Below are 18,673 nucleotides of genomic sequence, written 5' to 3'. Positions count from 1 at the left end.
TTTAATTGACCGTCATTGTTTCATTCACTAACTTGTGTTCATATTTGTAATTTTTAAAAAATCATTCTATTTTCTACGGTTTTCATTCCGCGGTCAGTCTACGGTTTTCGTTCTACTACTTGTGAAGTGGAATTAACATACGATAGGTTATAATGGTGTTTGAATGTTTGTTATGTGTTTAATTGTTTGAAACCAGTGTATATTTAGACAATCGATATTATGTGGGGTTAATTGCATTTACCTATTACTACATAACTCTCTGTGTATGGTATATCTGTAAGTGTAGTGTGCTACGTTTCCCTTCGTAGAATAAAGTTGTTTAAAGGCTCTGGATTAAGTGTAATGGATTGTATAATAGTCTAGGCATGTAACTTTGATGGGGAAATGGAAATTAGAACTACAGCATAAAGTGTGGAAAGAGGGATCTTTCTTTTTTTCTTTTGAAATGTCTGTAATGCATTGCTTGTTCCGTTCACTGTATCGCTATCTGTCCTCGCTGCTTCCTTCAGGCGTTATTCAGCATGCCTCGGTGGCTAGCCTCTGCATACCAAAACTCACGAGTGTAATATGCATGATTCACTGTGTAACGCAGTGTTGCAATAACTTCGCTTTGTTGTTAACAAATATTGTGCTTTTGGTGTCTTGAATGTCAATAAAACTGGTTGTGGAAAGAAATAACTGAATATTAATCTGCTAGAAGTCTACTTATATAGTTTAATATTGTAGTCTCAATATGGTCTTCCATCCCAAAACTTGTGATTGTTTCCACAGGACACAAAATTTGGAGACGGGGTTTTGTGTAAGTCACAATATTTTGGCATTCGGGATATTAGTGATATGTTGTTCGGATCTTGGAACCTTAGGTGATAACGCTTGCAATTATTACTTTGCTGTTTGTATTCGGCATTCTTATTATGTAAGCGTCTATTTGTCATCTCGTTGATTTGAATGGAAGCACCACGCTCTCAGTTCCGGAGCATCTCTCTCTTTCTTTCTCTCTCTCTCTCTCTCTCTCTCTGTCTGCAATACGCACATTTCTGAAGAAATTTGCCTATCGTAGAGACTCACATGTGCGAAATTCGGGAAAATTTCCAGTTTTCCGGTCACCACCATCTGATACAACCTCTGATTAAATATACTTGCTTCCTCATTTTCATTGTCTCACTTCTCTAATAAATTTCACCGAAACTTTTAACTCGTTTTCACTTAACATAATTAACGGGTAATACGCCCCCTTTTACCACCTTTCATGTGCTGTATGCATTATTTAAAAAAAAATATATATATATACTACTTGGAGCAGATTCGAACCGCCGTTCTTTGCATTTGTAATGTAGCGCGTTAACCACTACATCAAGATCGTTGTTTGGTAAATGCTTAGTTGTTGGCATATTTATTGTATTTGTATTTTAGGTTCCCACTTCGACAATTTTTACTCTTTTTTTCTCCGTTTAGCAGCTGTTTCTGGCTTTCTCTTTCGATGTCTCCCTTTATTTACACTATGCACTATTCGTATTCACAGCTTGTACCCCTCTGCAATGTCTTATTCAGATTAGACTTTTCTTCTTGTCCTCAGTAAACATTTGATTGATTTAGTTCTCATACTCTCCATGGATGGAGCGCAGGAATGCCAAACTCAGAAAACAGGTGTACATTTACTTTCCTGACAGATTATACATTTAATTTACTAATTTTGCTAATTGTAAAATCATATGGAACCAATTTAAATTTGTTAAGGACACGTTATCAACTTTGAAAATTTTGCTTTCCCTATCGAACTGTAAGTATATTCGATTGGTCAATTATCATGTGGTGATTAATATACATGTAATTTTAAAAGTTATATTCATTCCATATTAGTTGAAAGGATTCATTCATTAAACTTGAGAACTATCGAAAGTAATAGTTGGCGTTTTCGCAGAACTGATGTATTAGTTTAATTTATTTATTTCAAATTTAACTTTGGATATTTAGTGTTAAATTTCCTTTCTTCTAACATTTTTGTTACTATTATTTTGTATTGGATATCACTTATTAAAATAAAGTTGCTCGGCACTATAGGCGTTTGAACGGACCTTTGATTTAAATTTAATTTTGCACATTTTAAAGGAAATTTTCTCATCCGCGGCATGGAAGCTTCTCATTTACGCGAAGCGACCTTTGGTTATGATGAACAAAGGGGATCAATACCGTCAAATAGATTCATAACATTTACATTGCTATGTTTGAATATTAATTGAAGAATGTGTGTAATGATGATACGATGGATTTATCTATGATTTGTAACAACACTATAGTGGATAGGTCTGATTTCTCCCTGGAATAAAAACTAAAATATCTGGGTCTTTTTGAGACAAGTCCTTAACTTCATACTTTCACATGGTTTAGGCTTGATTTAAGAGAGCTTTCCAAAGTATAGTTCATTTCTGCTTATTTCTGCAATTCGTTCTAAGAAATTCAGGAATATAGAGGATAATACAATATCAAAACCAATTATAATGTGGCATAGATAAAGAAGTAAATTTCTTTTGTATAGAGGCCAAAGAAATTTAGATCATATGCCAGTGTTTCTAATACTCGACAATTCCAAATACATCACCGAGTACAAGATTTTGCCCTGAAGACATAGTACGAGAAACATAGTTAAGAAAATTACACACACATTGACTGACTTGGTTTAGATTACACTTCTACAAGGTTAAATCTCTGACTCCATGCTTCGCTTCCAAATTTTACTATCAAGCAATTGCAGGTATAGTGTATGTAACAGGCGCGTGAAATACTAATATTATGTGTTAAAGGTTTACACTTGCCTCTATACGAGAAGATTCAAGAAATGATTTTATCCACTGATTGTAATCGTCAAGAGACGGAGAGACTGATTGTACGGAGAGACACGCTTCAAGAATCATTTGAATATGTTGTACAAGAACGAAAGCAGTTTATATAACGTTAAGACGGTGTAAAATACTTTAGAAAGTATTCTTTCTTGAATACAAGAGAATTTATCCATCATCTACAGTAACATTCTATAACATCTTGTACACCGACACATATACGAACCTTAAGGTAAAAAGTTTGTTGGAGACGCATATTGATGTTCTATGATTCCAAAGTTTGAATTACCTTCTATCATGCGCGCAAAGTTCTCATACTTTTCTTTCACATGGAAGGGTATCCTGAAAGGAAATAATTATAATATTTGTCCACATTCCTCATTCCTCATTTACTTGTAGAAAAACAAGTCTGTTGTGTGTCTTGGGAAGGGGCAATTGCAGTTTTAGGATACCTGTAGTCAGCGGCAACATACTTCAAATAATCAAGATCCAATTAATGATTTCCTAACCTACTTGAGTGAATGACCTCGAAATAAAAATAAAAACTGCCTTATCTATAAATATAAGGCCAACGATACTCGTTTGATATTAAGGTGATTGGAGAGCAACATACATTTGAGAGGAAGAAAATGTCAAGTTTCAGTGTTAAATTTGTCCCGTAGTCTAAAGCACCAGGAACAAAGGACTATTTCCCGCACTTTTTTCAATACACTAGAAAATTAATTTACACTGTACCAGTTCCGGAAGTTATACGTGACATGGTATATTGTAGTCACAAACAATACTTTTACTTTCCATGAGGAAATTGAGAAATACTTAGTTCAAAATGTCAATGTAAACTTCGAGAGACATGTATTTCATTTATAAGTATGTCCATAGACCAAGCAAAGTTAAACTATTTCTTTAAGGTGTCAGTTCCGAATACTTTCCAGTGTCCAATATTATTTAAATTTTACCGGCAAATGGCAACCGATGGCAGGACACAACTATAGCTAACTTTGTGGCAACCTAGAGAAAGAATATCCTGCATGCTGCGTGTCAAAATAATTATATATTGCTGGTTTTGTTGTTGAAGAATACTCGGTTGTTCTTATGTCAGAAGACTACAATACGAAAAAAGGATGTTTTTTAAAGGATTATCAGGTATATTATACATGACGTAAGGAGCCTATTAATTAGAACTTTATGTAAACCATGAATCTCAATTGTGAACGAACGCAATGGAGACAAGGAAGATTGCAGGAAATTAAACCACGAAATGGATGAAATATGTAGGTACAAATTTGATGATATCTTTCAGAAAAATCAAGCAATCGCAAAGTGCACCAACAAGCATCGGCACATAAGCAGAATACGGATTTATCGTTATACGCACCAACAATTTTAAATTGTCCTTCGAATCCTATGAGTGTAAAGCAGAAACAATAAAGATTTGATATTAGTTTCTAACTTTCTCAAATGTGGCAAATAACCACGTGAGCTTGAAAATTTACGAGACATACACCACCAATCAGACAAGTAAACCGATTTATAGTCGGATCGCTGCAGATCATTCACCACATGCTTATTTGTAATTAGTGTAATAAGAAATTATGAATTCAACATGCTGCATGTGGTCAGCAAATCGTCCTTATGTACACATATAGATCATAAACCGTAGTGTACATAGACATGAGTGTCATATGAAATACACGAAGTTATAGAACCATTTAGCTATAGGGTACCAAGTAGATTAGATATATGAATTTTAATAATATGACAGAACAATACAATCTGAAAACAAAACAAAAAAACCTTTTTCCCAACCCTGAGTACACCAACGACATTCCCAAACAGACGCCACCGGTTATTGAAGGGAAGCAGTAAATTATTTCCTATTGTATGCCCTCTCTCAGTATAATGAAAAGTACTTGTCCAGAATAGTAACGCAAATGTTTCACTGGGAGCATTTACAATACACCAAGCACACCCGCAATTGTAGAAAACGCTGCAAGAACAATGCTATATTTCGAAACATTCAATCATTTTACTCAATAATCAGGAAAATCAGTCATTAAACCATAGTTAGAAATGGGACCTATGTCTCACGAGATGTAATGGTACGGTGAACGATCTTATAAGCAAATTTCCCAAGAACGGTTAGTTATTGGCCACTGGTTATTCTATCTGGATATTTAACTCAGATGCACAAATTCCCAGTCACATAAAGAATATATAAGAGGGTTCATCTTACACTATCAGACGTACCAACAATCGGTATTCAATATAATTAAGCAGATAATATGGGTAAGTGCCAGAAACGAACTACATCAAGATTCCACACAAATATGCAACACCAGAAACGATATTTGAAGAATTCATTGCTAGATTTAATACAAGATGCCTTGTTGATGACTTTTACAATGTGTTCCGTATTACTATGTTGAAAAACGAAAACTGAAGCAGGTTGAATAAAAAGTAAATAACAAGCCGACGAGGACATTGTCTATTAACGTTTAACAAGTCTAGAAAGTAAAAATAGCAAGGAGTAGGAAGTGTTGGAATAAAAGTTCTGGCTGCACGGTCCAACAAGGAATTAAGTGTTCCATCAATTAAACAATTATTTAAATCATTTAAGCATTTATTCTAAAAAATGGAATAATAATAACCGAGAAAATAAAAATAAAATAAAACATATGCTGATGTTTAGGAAACTATTGGTTTTGTCAAAAGAAATGAACTACACTTGAAAAAGGTTTGGCATTCTAAGCACATATTTTTAGTTCAAAATCCAGTTATTTCAGAATTCGTCCTAGCACATAAACAGTGGACGATTTTTAAAAATTGTTTATACTACATCATACATAACAAGTAAATCTGCTCTATTAACGAACTATATTTCGAACTTCCGAACTTCGAAAAATATTCTTAATTAGATCAAATTTAACATTCAAACTTTACTCCCGTAATTCCTAAATAAATATTGATAACATTTTATTTCTTCAAAAATTTAGAAGATATTAATTTCTACACAGTAGGGTTCCTTTGCTTTATCTTTCGAATTTCGCTTTTCAGTTGCTCTTTACATTCAGGTCCCCAAGCAAAATTCCTGATGGAGTTTGGAGAATATTCTCAAGATTTTTCGAAAATCTGCTTGGTGTTAAACCACCACATTACACTACTAAACATGATGAGAAATTATCATTGTGCTTACAACCTTAACTTAGATAATTTTGAGGACAGTGTCCTTTTAATACGTTTTGTTGTTGTTAAGATTTCGAATGCACATTTGCTTTCTGACCAAAAGTTTTAATTTAGAAGCAGAATTGTGTAGAACTAGTCTTCAACATACTACATACCAAAAATCTGTGAAAAATTCTCAATTACGGACACACAACGCTGCAAGAATGAGATGCTTACGACACGGCAACAGAAACAATCGTTTTGGCGTGATATCATATCTCAGTATCCCTCTCTGAGTCGCATTGAAAGCTTCAGGAAATCCTTGTTATTATAAACTAATACATGTAGTGCAATAATGAACGGAAAATTTAGAAAATAAGTAAAAGTAACGTACTAAATGTGCTGTATATAAAAGTAAAGTTCTAAAAACATTTATTGTCTAAGTTTAAAATACATTAAATAACAGTTGTAACATTCTATCATTACAAGTATTTTAGATACATATAAATATGATTACTTTATTATTTTACTACACCAAAAACATTAGGAGTCTGAATACAATATCAATTCAAATTAAATCTCGCGCAGCTTGAGTACATTTAAGATACAATATTACAACTTTTCTTTCTTTTGAGAATTTTTCGTGAATCTCCATGCTATTATATTATGACAAGAAGTACTTTCCGCACCTCCGTAAGCTCTTAATATCTTGATAAATACCCTATCCACAATTTGACACATGGCTCTACATAATTTTATTTTAAATTCAAATTTACTTGCAATGTTTCAATCTTTGAAGTCACTAGCATGGTATCAGTTTCCAGCTGCTGTACAAATCAAAATAATTTCTTGAAGGATACTCTATTTAGGCATGTTTAGAATGGGTGTCATTTTTTTCACCAATGCACCGAATAACTCAGAATTTAGAAGTAGTAAAAACTTTTCCATCACTGGATTTAATAGTTGAACTAAATATAGTACAAACTTTTCATCACTGGATTTAATAGTTGAACAAGAGTTAGAGAAATAGTAAGAGACACAAACGAAGACAATGGGAAGAATGAAGCAGATTTTATGATCTTGAATATTTCAGTAACTAATCTTGAGAATGTGAGCTTAAGAAACAGTTCCTACTAAAAATCTATTTCATCATTTACCACTCAACTTTTTTCGTATGACAATCAGTAATAGGGATTAACTATGGGGTTTCAGGTAAATGACAGTAAATACCGGTACATTGATGAAGGACAAAAGCATGAAAGTAATAAGTTGACCACGATCTGAGAGGTGCAGATAGGACGCGGTGTTAACAACAAGAATACCCAGAAGTGAATGCGATTGTATGTAATACTACTGTGCAAAGTGTTATCGAAATTCAACAAGACAGAAACTGTACAAGATTTATGAAAGTTCTCCGGACCACGTTCTGCAACTGATGAGCCAACGTCTTAAGTGGTGATGACAGTGACATGAAATACTTCATTGAAGAGAACCTACTGATTAAAATTAATTAGAAAATGAAAATTTATTTCTGTCCGAAAAATTGTATTGTCTGAATTTTAAGGCAAAATTTACGGTGATTTCAATAATGACAATAGTGTTTCCACAAGACTTACATTTGCTGCTTTGATGGCAGCAAACATTTTACAATTATTGTGTTTACACCCCAGAAATTAACGAAAGTTCAGCGTACTTTAATAAATGTATTAATTAATAATTTTCTTAAGTGTTTTCTCTAAGAATCGTCCCTTTTCCAAGTCCAATAGCAATATGCCAAAATACTTCAGTTCCACCGTTCTTGGTACTTTTTTCTCAATTGAAATATGGTTATGGATGCGCTCACCGTTTTTCCCGCTTATTTATACTGCTTTAGATGATGTTCATTCTGAACAATTGAAATCACACATAGTCTGTGTGTAATCCTTGTAGGTAATTTCCAAATAGAAAATACACTGCTCTAATTATAAAATATTCATGTTTTGATTAAGTTTTTGTTCTAATTTCAGGATATCGTTTTCCCGAAGCTCCCAGTTCCTCCTCTTGATCAGACGCTGGAGAGGTACCTGACGGCAATTAAACCAATAGTAAGTGAAGTGCAATACGAAAGGACAAAGGCAATTGTAAAATCATTCGGAGCTTCAGGGGGAATTGGCGCCAAATTGCAAGATAAACTATTGGAGAGAAGAGAAGAGCTGGACAATTGGGTTAGTAAGGAAAATAGTAAATCGTAACAATAAACATATTAATACGTAGCTTGCTATTAAATTTTATTCCTTTTCTTAACAATGAAACCTGAAAGCTATAGGTTCGACGCTACTCTCAGTAATTTTAGACATTTTATTTTACATCCCTTCTCATTCTCATGACAATAGAGGCTGAATCTTGACCTAAATGACATCTTGATAATCACTATTTATCTAAGCAACTCCGGAAACTACGGATTCCATATTACTATTGGTAATATTGGTGAGGTTAGGTGTTTTGGTTTGGTATGGTCATTTTGGTTTGGTTTGGTATTTTTATATGTGAACACCTGTCATCCCATCCCTATTCGTGCTAAGGGTGTCTCATACCCAGAGCATTGTTTTTAGATTTTCACTCATATATGTACCAAGTTCAATTGATGCTGCTTGAGACATATTCCAGATATAGTTTTATATATGTTGTCATATCCTACAAATGGATCCGTTTACAAACAATCAACACATGTTTGTTTACAAACAACAAACACGTGCGTTCCAAGTACGAAATACTACAGAGGCAGACAACTGAAACATCAACATCATGGCTATAAACGACAGGGACAATCGTTAAGGTGAATAGTGACAGTGTCACCGGTACAATGAAGCAGCTATAAAACTGAAAGAACCATCACTACGGACATCAGTCTTTGACTGGTTAAATTCCCTTCCCCAGCTTGCCTGAAGCTTTGAGAGGAACCTAACCCAAAGCCTTTCTTCCTTCAGAGGACTTTTACATCACAGCGATTTTCGTAGCGCATTGTTTATAAAAAGGAAAGATTTTGTAATAAAACTTGGTAGTGTCAAAAAACGATTCTCAAGTATAATTTGGTATTTTTGCTCTACCTTGCAGAACTTTACATGATAGAAGCGCGTACTAGGTCTAAACCGATTGAACTAAATAGTCCCCTACCGGACGCTATTTTTATTAACCGTGCACTGAAGTTTCAAGGTTCTACGTACGTGAATAAACTGTACTAGTGTTTCTTTTTCTTTAGCTGTTAACACTTTTAAGCCTCAAACTAGATCTGGCAGAAACACTTTTACAGACAGTATAACAAATATAACTAAACACGGTTCTACAGCATCTTTTAACATCCCTCACGTAACTAAATACTCTGGGGATGTTATGAGAACCTCGACGGTTCCCGCATATTGTTAGAATCGTATTGGACCTAATTACCAGCCTATAGAATGGAGTTTGAAATTTTTCAAATACAGTTACAAGATGAGCTCGATGACGCACATTTTAACGGAAATTAAAAATAATTAGACAAGTAATGCCTCAAGGAACAGAAGATCAGAAAATTCACTACTTGTCATTCAGCTTGAAGAAAAATTTCATTCAAAAAATAACCTTAGAATCTTTTGAAACTGCACAAGCAATATAAAAACATATCTATGCGTTGAAGACCGCGCAGGATCTCATGTAGAACAGGAAATGCTTAGTTATTACAAGCTATTTATTCCCTTCACGAAGAAAATTCTAACACTTCAACTATTAGTGCCCTGCAAGCATCTATAATGGTTAGTTCCTCTTTACTTAACATTTATACAGCAAACAAATTATAACGTATATAATCGATCTTCTATTCCTTACGCAACCCCACTACAGGGTACTTCTCCAAACACGAACCTGTCCCCCGAACAGTATATGTCGTCACAACCTCTCTCACCTTTGTCAATTCTAGGCGATCTCCAATAAATAGCACGGCATATATTAGCAAGTTTTGCCCATCAGATTGCTTTCTCTATTAGTGGCTCAAAATACTATCAGGATTCCTCATTTAAAAGAAACAGGTAGAGCTTAACCAATAACCATCAAGGAAGAGGAAATAATGGAAGAAATGATAGAGGAAGACAATAATAATAATAATAATAATAATAATAATAATAATAATAATAATAATAATAATAATAATAATAATAATAATAATAATAATAATAATAATAATGATAATAATAATAATAATTCAAACAATCCAAACCAGAAACGATATCAGAGTGTGGGACATACTTGAAGAAAGGCCACGAATCCAGTACCTGTTTTCAGAACAATAAACGGAAAACGCAAAACTGAGCTCCAGGACACATATACCGTTCTGCAGGCCACTACACATTAAAAAGGTAAACACTTAGTACGGCATCCTTGGACAACAGCAGAAATACATCAGAAATTCATACTTCACTCCTCAGTGATGCATCTCTAAATGAACGAAGGGTATAGTCAAATTTAAATACGCAAGAACATAAATTATGTATTAATGTACGGATTATTACTTCAACATTTCCAATAGTTATTGACACAGGCTTGAGTCTTTCTCTGTAGTCAAAGCAAGTTTTACCACCAAATACAGAATTGATATCTTTCTCTCTAATATTAGAGGAATCGAGAATTCAACTGTTAAGCCTTAATACATTTATACAGGTCTTACATAGCCTTAATTAAATTTGAAATTAGGAGTGCAATCTTTTCCCACTAATTCCGAATTCTGGAACATGGTGACTTTTGCCTTCATTTGGCGAAGACATCCTCAAACGCGTCCAGTCCAAAGTTGACTTATCAAATGAATACACTTTGTATCGAAGAAGCTCAGGCTCCAGATTTTCTTATTGAAGACACAAAATCAAAGGAAGTATCTGTTAAGACTATTCATTCGATGCGTCAGCACGTCTCGGCAGACGTATTTAAAACTCGCAAAATCACCATACGGGCGAGAATACATTTTCCCTTTCTGTCAATATTAAAAAGCAAAACAAATGGGATACATTTTCATTGTAACATTGTAAAATTTACTGGACAGTAATGGTCTCGAAGCAATGCCAGTCAACCTTACTTTCTCGATTTCCAATCCTTCGTCACGTCCAATAACTGGCTAAAATTCACCAATAGCTTATATAAAGAACGAACTACAAGAAGTTACGATCTTCCAGAAAAAGTGATGGAAGTCAACAACCAAACGTCATTTAGGGCAGACCAGAAAATTCAAAATAGACTACAAATGAGTATTTGTTATTAAGCTTTTTGATATCAATCCGGATTTGCCAGAGAACCAGAAAACTACTGTTCATAATTTATTATATCAATATGGAGATGTATTTACCGATTCTCCTGAGAACATCAGATATTTTAGGGTCTTCACCCATAAAATACGAATTGATGAGGCAGACAATTTCCATGAAATATCACCATCTACGTCACTCGCAGATGTACATGCAAATCAAAAATTATAAGATGCGAGTATTATTCAGGCTGAAAGATATTTTCTAGCTTATTATTGTGATGAAGAAGAATAAAAAACAGTACACACTTTAGTCTAGTATTACACATCCAAAAGTGTAACTCATTTACGGAAAATACAGTATTCCTTTTCAATAAACTGAAGATGTTAAAGGGGACCACTTGTCAGTTTAATCTGTATCTCACAAAGTTATTTCCAAATGTTTCTTCATTCTAACAGCCATAATAAATGACATTCAAAGTTAATCATTCTAGAAAAATCATACCAACTTTTACGTCATGTTATGGGTCATAAAATATCGGCGCAAGCTCTTTCCATCGCTACCTGCATGCTGTTAGAAGTAATGCCAGTACGTGTTACCTCATCTAGAATAATTAGTAAAACTATTCATGGCTTTGGATTGATTGTTTTAACAAAAGAGACACTGACCAAAGCTTAAAACCCACTTTATTTAAATTATAATTTGTAACTGTTTCGGATATCTAGCATATCCTTCTTCAGACACTATCTAAATTAATGAAAATACAGACATATATATAAATGTTGTTATAACAAAGTTTAAATTCTTTAACCGTTATATATATAGTCATTGTTATAAAAAAGTTCAAATTCTTTTAACAGACATATATATATAGTCATTGTTGTACTTTTTTATTTTTATTTATTTTTTCTTCTTTTCCTTATTTACTGAGGCCTTCAGCCAATCCTATAAGTCTTCGTGTTCACTTTCCAATTAATCACGTTCCTTCATTTTTGGTTCTTATAAGGGCCTTTTTTATTTTATTTTTTTAAAATTTTTTTTCTCTATGCTATTGAAACTTTCTTGCCATAATTCATTAATTGGTAAGCCCCCTGTCCAGTTCATCAGTTTATCTCTTCCTACACTCTTTATCCAATCCGCTTCTTTCCACTTCCTTATTATCATTCTTTTCTCCATCTCCAATACTTCCGTCTTATCCCATTAATTCAATGATTCGTCTCCTTAACATGTTTGTATATGGCATTGGTATCTTTCTTCCTCCTAACATCATCTTCATGTTGTTTTATCCTTTCTTTCATTCTTTTTCCTGTCTCTCCTATATATGACATATCGCAGTCCCCACACCATACCCTGTAGATGACCCCTTCTTCCTCTTCATTAATCTTTTTAGTTCCTTTTCTATTGTTCTTCTTTATTGATCTTGACAAAGTTTCTCCACTCTTTCTATAAGTTCTGACCCCTCCTTTTTTCAATAAATTCTTCAGTTTCTCCGTTTCTCTCCCATACTTTCTATGCCATGCCATTTTCCACTCTCATCCTCTTCATTCTTCTTTCTCCATCTCTTCCTCTTCCTGCGTTCTTCTTCCTTCTCTAACTCTTTCTCGCTGTAACCGTTCTTCTCTAGCTGTCTGTAGAATTTCTGTATGCTCTCCTTCCTTCCTCTTCGTCCTCCATAATTTCTATTCTTCTTATCATATTTGTTATGAAATTTCTCTTTGTACTCGTATCCACGTCGCTCCTCTCATGGCAGTACACTCCCGCCGAGCACTCTTTCTGGTACCCCTCGTAACCAGCCCTTCTCCTTGTTTTATTATGGCCATGTTTAAAAAGTTTATTCTTCCATTTTCTTCCAACTCCATTTCCAAGCTTATGCCTTTTTCTTTATCTTCGACACTATCTTTGAAGTTCTCTAATTGTCTCCTAGTCCCTTTCCACAAGCCTAGACAGTCATCCATATACCTACAAAATATGATCAAGTTCTTACACCCTTCTTCTTTCACCTTTTTCTTCCATTTGTTCATAATTATTTCTGCCAGTACTGGGCTCAGCCTCGAACCTATACTAATTCCTTTTCTTATTTTTACCACTTTCTCACCGATTATACAATAACTGTTTTCCCATATTAACTTCAAAGCCTTAACTACTTTCTCTTTTGTCCATCCTTTTATACTTTTACTACCTATTTCTTCCTCTATGACACTTATTATTGCTTCTCTACTAAGGCTCGGGAACATAGCCTTAACATCAAGAATAAACATAAGTTTTCTGCCTCCAATAAGATCCACTCTTCTGAACAATTCCTTGGCTTCTTCTGTGTTCTTCACTCTGCACGATTCTTGTCCTTCTCTTATGCTTTCACAAATCTCCTTCAACTCCTTCTCTAGTGGCTCCCAGTGGTTTCCTCTACAGTCTAGTACTGGTCTAAGCTTCACCTCTTTCTTGTGTAATTTTGGGAAACCCTTCATTCTTGGTATTCTTCCTTGTATATTTATCCATTTCTTGAAACCTCTTCCCTTTTTCATTACTTTCTTCAATAGATCCTCTTGCTTCATGTCCTTATCCCATATAACCTCATATGTATTGTCACATAAATCTTCCAGTTTCTTCTTGTACCATTCTTTCTCCATAACTACCACTGCTCCATCTTTGTCCGCCAGTTCTATTACTATGTCCTTCCTACTTCTCAACATCATAAGACCCTTTTTTTCTTCCTTCTTCAAGTTAACTTTACTCATTTTCTTCATGCTGTTCTTCACTACCGCTACTGCTCTTCCTCCTCTTGCGTTATTCTCACGTCTCCCAAGACCACTAATCTCATTTTTTCTCTTTCTTTGCTTTTTTCTCAACGCCATCCTAAGTTTTTCCCTTTCTTCATCAGTCCCTCTTTCACTTTTTCTTCAAAACTTATCTCCCACTTCTCCAAATTCTTCATAACCACTTCTCCTACAAACACTGTCAGTCCGTCTGCAATTTCACTTCTTATTCTCTCTGTAGTCTCTCTACTCCTTCGTTCTTCTTCTTTATTTCTTCTAATTACACTCCACACTAGTTCTTTTTCGGCCTTTTTTAGTAGTTTCTTAAATTTCAGTGATGTGTGCTCCACTCCTTTCTCCATAATCCTGAGACCTCTTGGTGTTACTTCTTCTTCCAAACACGTTTTCAGGAACCATATTTGCTGTATTTTCACTATCTCCCTTCTTCTCCTATCTTTCCATATGTATATAATCCTTTTCAGTCTTGGAGTCACTTCGATAGTAAGACTATTCATGGGTTTGGATTGATTGTTTTAACAAAAGAGACACTGACCAAAGTTTAAAACCCACTTTATTTAAATTAAAATTAAATTATATATATGTCTGTATCTTCATTGATTTAGATAGTGTCTGAAGAAGGATATGCTAGATATCCGAAACAGTTACAACTTATAATTTAAATAAAGTGGGTCTTTAGCTTTGGTCAGTGTCTCTTTTGTTAAAATAGAATAATTAGGTCTAGAAATTGGAAGAAACACATCCTAGATTTAGAACTACTCTTTCAAAAACAAACAAAACATTATTTTTGAACTAGCCCAGAGAAAATGCACCTGTTGTATAGCGGACTAGACGTGCCTGGTTTCAAGGTTTCAGGAAAACATCAAAATTTCTCTAAGGATATAAAAGAAGATAAGGCGCTTCAAGAAACCTACGAAGGCACTTCAAGTAACCTACTATTGAATCAACTTTAAAATGTTTTCTAGATTTAAGTTCCTATTTAAGAGGCCCAACAAAAATTTGAAGGAAAAAATAGAGCTGATTCAATTACTCTAGGACGAGAATGCTAAATATAAATGAGGACAAACGCTTGAAAAAGCTTAAATTTGATGTTATTATATCATTATATCATTTTCGTTCAGCTTTAGAGATTCCAACTTAAAGCAATGTATCAAACATAGAAGTAGGCTAGATATTAGCTTGTTACAACTCCAAAACTAAGGAAGAAAAAGCATTTTCCTGTTTTATCCGTCAGCTAGTTAAGACAGAAAGGAAATCAGCTTCAACTTGGTAACTGGAAACTACCACAGCAAGCCGGATTTGATTCAAACATATGTCAATTTTTGGTGCGTGGAGTTCGCTCCGTACCCCTTGATAAAAGATTGCGAATACTATAACGAATTAGTGCTTCATTTGTGCTAACTTGTGCCGTAAAATTTAGAATTTGTGCTTAATTAACAATTGCATGTGCTAACTTCACACTACCCCTCCCCCCCTAACTCAGATTGGATTCTAACCTAAGCCAGTATTTATCGCTCAGTTTGTGTTTATATGTGCAGCATGTTTTTGAAATTGTCTTATACCCAGAACATGGGATGAGTAAGGAAGATTTAGGGCAGTGTGAAGTTAGCTCCGTACCAAGTCGGATTCGATTTGTTCCCGAGATGCACAAAACTCGCAAGTTGGTGCACTAAACTTGACAAAGTGAGTACTAATATTTGACATAACAATTGCCTTTGGGCATTGTACACACTTGAGCAATTAGCATATTCATTATTTCAAGGGACTTTTTCTTAATTATGTAACAACCCTTTCATACATAGCAATCGGGGTGCCCACTGACTTGGCCACTAGTATGGACGAAAATATAAACCAAGGAACTAATGGCACACATGATGCTTTTCTGTTTCTATGTCCTTTATTTTTACTACTTACGTATCTTCTCAGTAGTAGGACGGGATTCCTAGGGCACAAGAAATGTGTAGTAATCTATTGCACCTAGCCTACTAGCCTATATTAGACGTAGATCTGTGACTTTCATTCAAAACACAGTGCGGGACCGCGGCGGCTCGGTGCTAGAGCGTTCTCCTCTGATACATGGGGTTCTTTGTCCGATCCCAGCTCGCGCCAAGCAAGCTTTGCGGTGATCAAAGACCGTGCGTGTGGGTTATCTCGGGCTTCTTCCGTTTCCTCCCACTTTCATCATTTCACCGTTTCATTCATTTCTTATCATCATTGTCTCCTTTAGCCCAGCCGGCGTAACCATGGGACATAAAATATTTCATTTCAATTTCATTTTCAAACCCTTAGTACCTACGACCGGGAATCAAACATGGTCTCCTGCACAGGCAGCTAAGTTCTAACCACGAGGAATCTAATCGTATATTTTGTTTCGTCAACAACAAATTTTCCCTTTTACTTTTTTCCTTAGTGGTTAAGTAATAATAATAATAATAATAATAATAATAATAATAATAATAATAATAATAATAATAATAATAATAATGTAATCTTTCAGTTTTACGTTCCACGACTATGCCGTGTAGACTAACGGAGACGGTGATAATGTGAAACCTCACGCATACCGTGTTTGTCCACCATAAAATTCACTTGGCGTGAGCGAGAATCGAACTAGGGACCACACACACCAGAGGTGAACGCTCTACCACTAAACCACCGCGGAATTTATAATAATAATAATAATAACATAAAATAAATTTACGTCTGGAAATGTTTCATTTGGCAAGTAGAGATGGCTGGGAACAGACGACTAGTTAACTCCTGTGGGCACGTTTCACGTTGAAGAAAGATCAGGATTATAAAGGTAATTTGGTATATGGTAGTAATATAAAGAAGCAAGCAACATTCTGTTCCTGATGTGTTATGTGTTCATCACAGGGATGATACCTATAGTTGTTTTAAGACAGTCGAGAACTCGATTGTATGATGTAAAGTGAGGTAAAATAAACAATTGTCCATTTTTCGTCTTTGATCAGTAATCCAACTGAATTTATTATTATTGTTTAAAAGAGATATATTGGAAACTTGTGCGGTGGCGGCCTGTGCGAAAGCTTTCATTTAAGACAATGCTTCTTCACGAGTAGCGAATACTGAGAGTTGCTCCAGGCGGTTGCGTTAGAGCAGACGGTGGCTGCAACTGTTTTACTGGAAGCACTGCAGTTGCTTGATATGTAACCTTCAATTCAAAGCAATGTTGCACAAGGAGTGGGCAATTCAGTGGCTGTGTATGAAAGGGGGCTAATGAAAATAAAATATCTAAGTTTTACATCTCGCTATTATACTGCCTAGGCTAAAGGAAACCTTGATGATGAGAAATAATTGAATGGTAGATTGAAGAAAGTCGGAGGAAACAGAAGGCGAGAAAACCCACGCACACGGTGTTTGTCCATCACAAAGGTCCCTTGGCGTGAGCTGGGATTGAACCAAGGACCCATACACCAGAGATGCAAAATTTACTACTGAGACACCGCGGCCCCCGATAGAGGGGTAAGGTTCACAAAACTCGCAAGTTGTGCATAAAGGTCCATGAAGTGAGTACTAACATTGGACTTTAAAATAGACTTTTTCCGCATTGTACACTCTAGCAAAATAGGCATATACATTATTTTTCAGTCGCTATATCTCTGTTAACCGAGACACATACATCTCGAAATATGATTCACAAAATTAGAAAAAAAGAGTACTAATTTTGTCATAGAAGTTCTTTCTTACCACTAAACCCACTCGGACGGAAAGCGTATGCAGTAATTTACAGCATGAAAGTTGCACAAAATAGGTATTAATATTTAAGATAATAATTGCCTTGGCTGGTGGTATACGCAGCGCAAAATTAGCATATATATATATATATATATTGTATATGTTGTATATGTTGTAATGTCCCCCGTAGTGTTGTGTATAAACAACTCTTCACGCTAATGTTTACAACACCACCACACGGTTTGGCAAGAGGATTCTACACACCAGATGGATCCACTATCATCTGCAGACGATGGACTTCTGCACCTCTCACGGAGCAGAAAATGACAACGGAGCAGCAGCGCCAACACCACACGAGGATCTCTATAAATTGGATGGACGACTGCAAATCTGTACCAGTTCTCTGGTGCCCCTCCTATTGTTTGCATTGGAATATTAAGAGTAACATAAGTTCAGGCCTCTAGTCTGCTTCGGGACTACGCTCTTCCTATCTCCTGGCATCGCCTGCTTCGGGGCTCTGTCGGGAATCCTAACCTCAACCGCTTAGCCTGCTTCAGGGCTCTGTAGCCACCTAATCAACCCACTGCTTGCATCGGAGCTTTGGGTCTCTAACGCCACCCTACTTAGCCTTCTTCGAGGCTCTGTAGAGATCTTATCTGCAGCCTCGGTCAAAGACAACCTATATCTAACTCTGCAAACTTAGAGAAATTATCTGTATAGTATTTTTGTAAAATAAGTTTTATAGTAAAATTTTTATAATAAAAGCCGGTAGTGACAGTCGATTCCGGATGCTTTTTTTATTAACGCTCTACCTACAACCTATATGGGACAGAGTTTTACATGGTCGAGCCTTTGATCGGCTCAGTTTTGATCTGAATACTCCCCTACCGACAGTACTTTTATTAACAGGAAGTGAACTCTTTTCTCATAGGCATGTGATTTTCTTCTCTGTGAAATTTGT

At 35.3% G+C, this 18,673-nt stretch overlaps 1 protein-coding gene across 1 annotated transcript in view; it reads left to right on the top strand.

Annotated features, from left to right (window-relative positions):
• Positions 1–18,673, top strand: part of LOC145661049 (vesicular acetylcholine transporter-like) — a 2,637,391-nt gene that overhangs the window by 688,356 nt on the left and 1,930,362 nt on the right. The window contains exon 3 of the mRNA XM_081726491.1: positions 8,006–8,203. Coding sequence (XP_081582617.1) covers positions 8,006–8,203 — 198 coding nt within the window. The remainder of the gene's footprint in view (positions 1–8,005; positions 8,204–18,673) is intronic.

This window comes from Thermobia domestica, chromosome 1 (genome assembly GCF_964235325.1).
Source record: "Thermobia domestica chromosome 1, izTheDome1.hap1.1, whole genome shotgun sequence".
Classification (NCBI taxonomy): Eukaryota; Metazoa; Arthropoda; class Insecta; order Zygentoma; family Lepismatidae; genus Thermobia; species Thermobia domestica.
The sequence above is the reverse complement of the archived record's forward strand: the minus strand, read 5'-3'. Positions and strand labels throughout refer to the sequence as shown.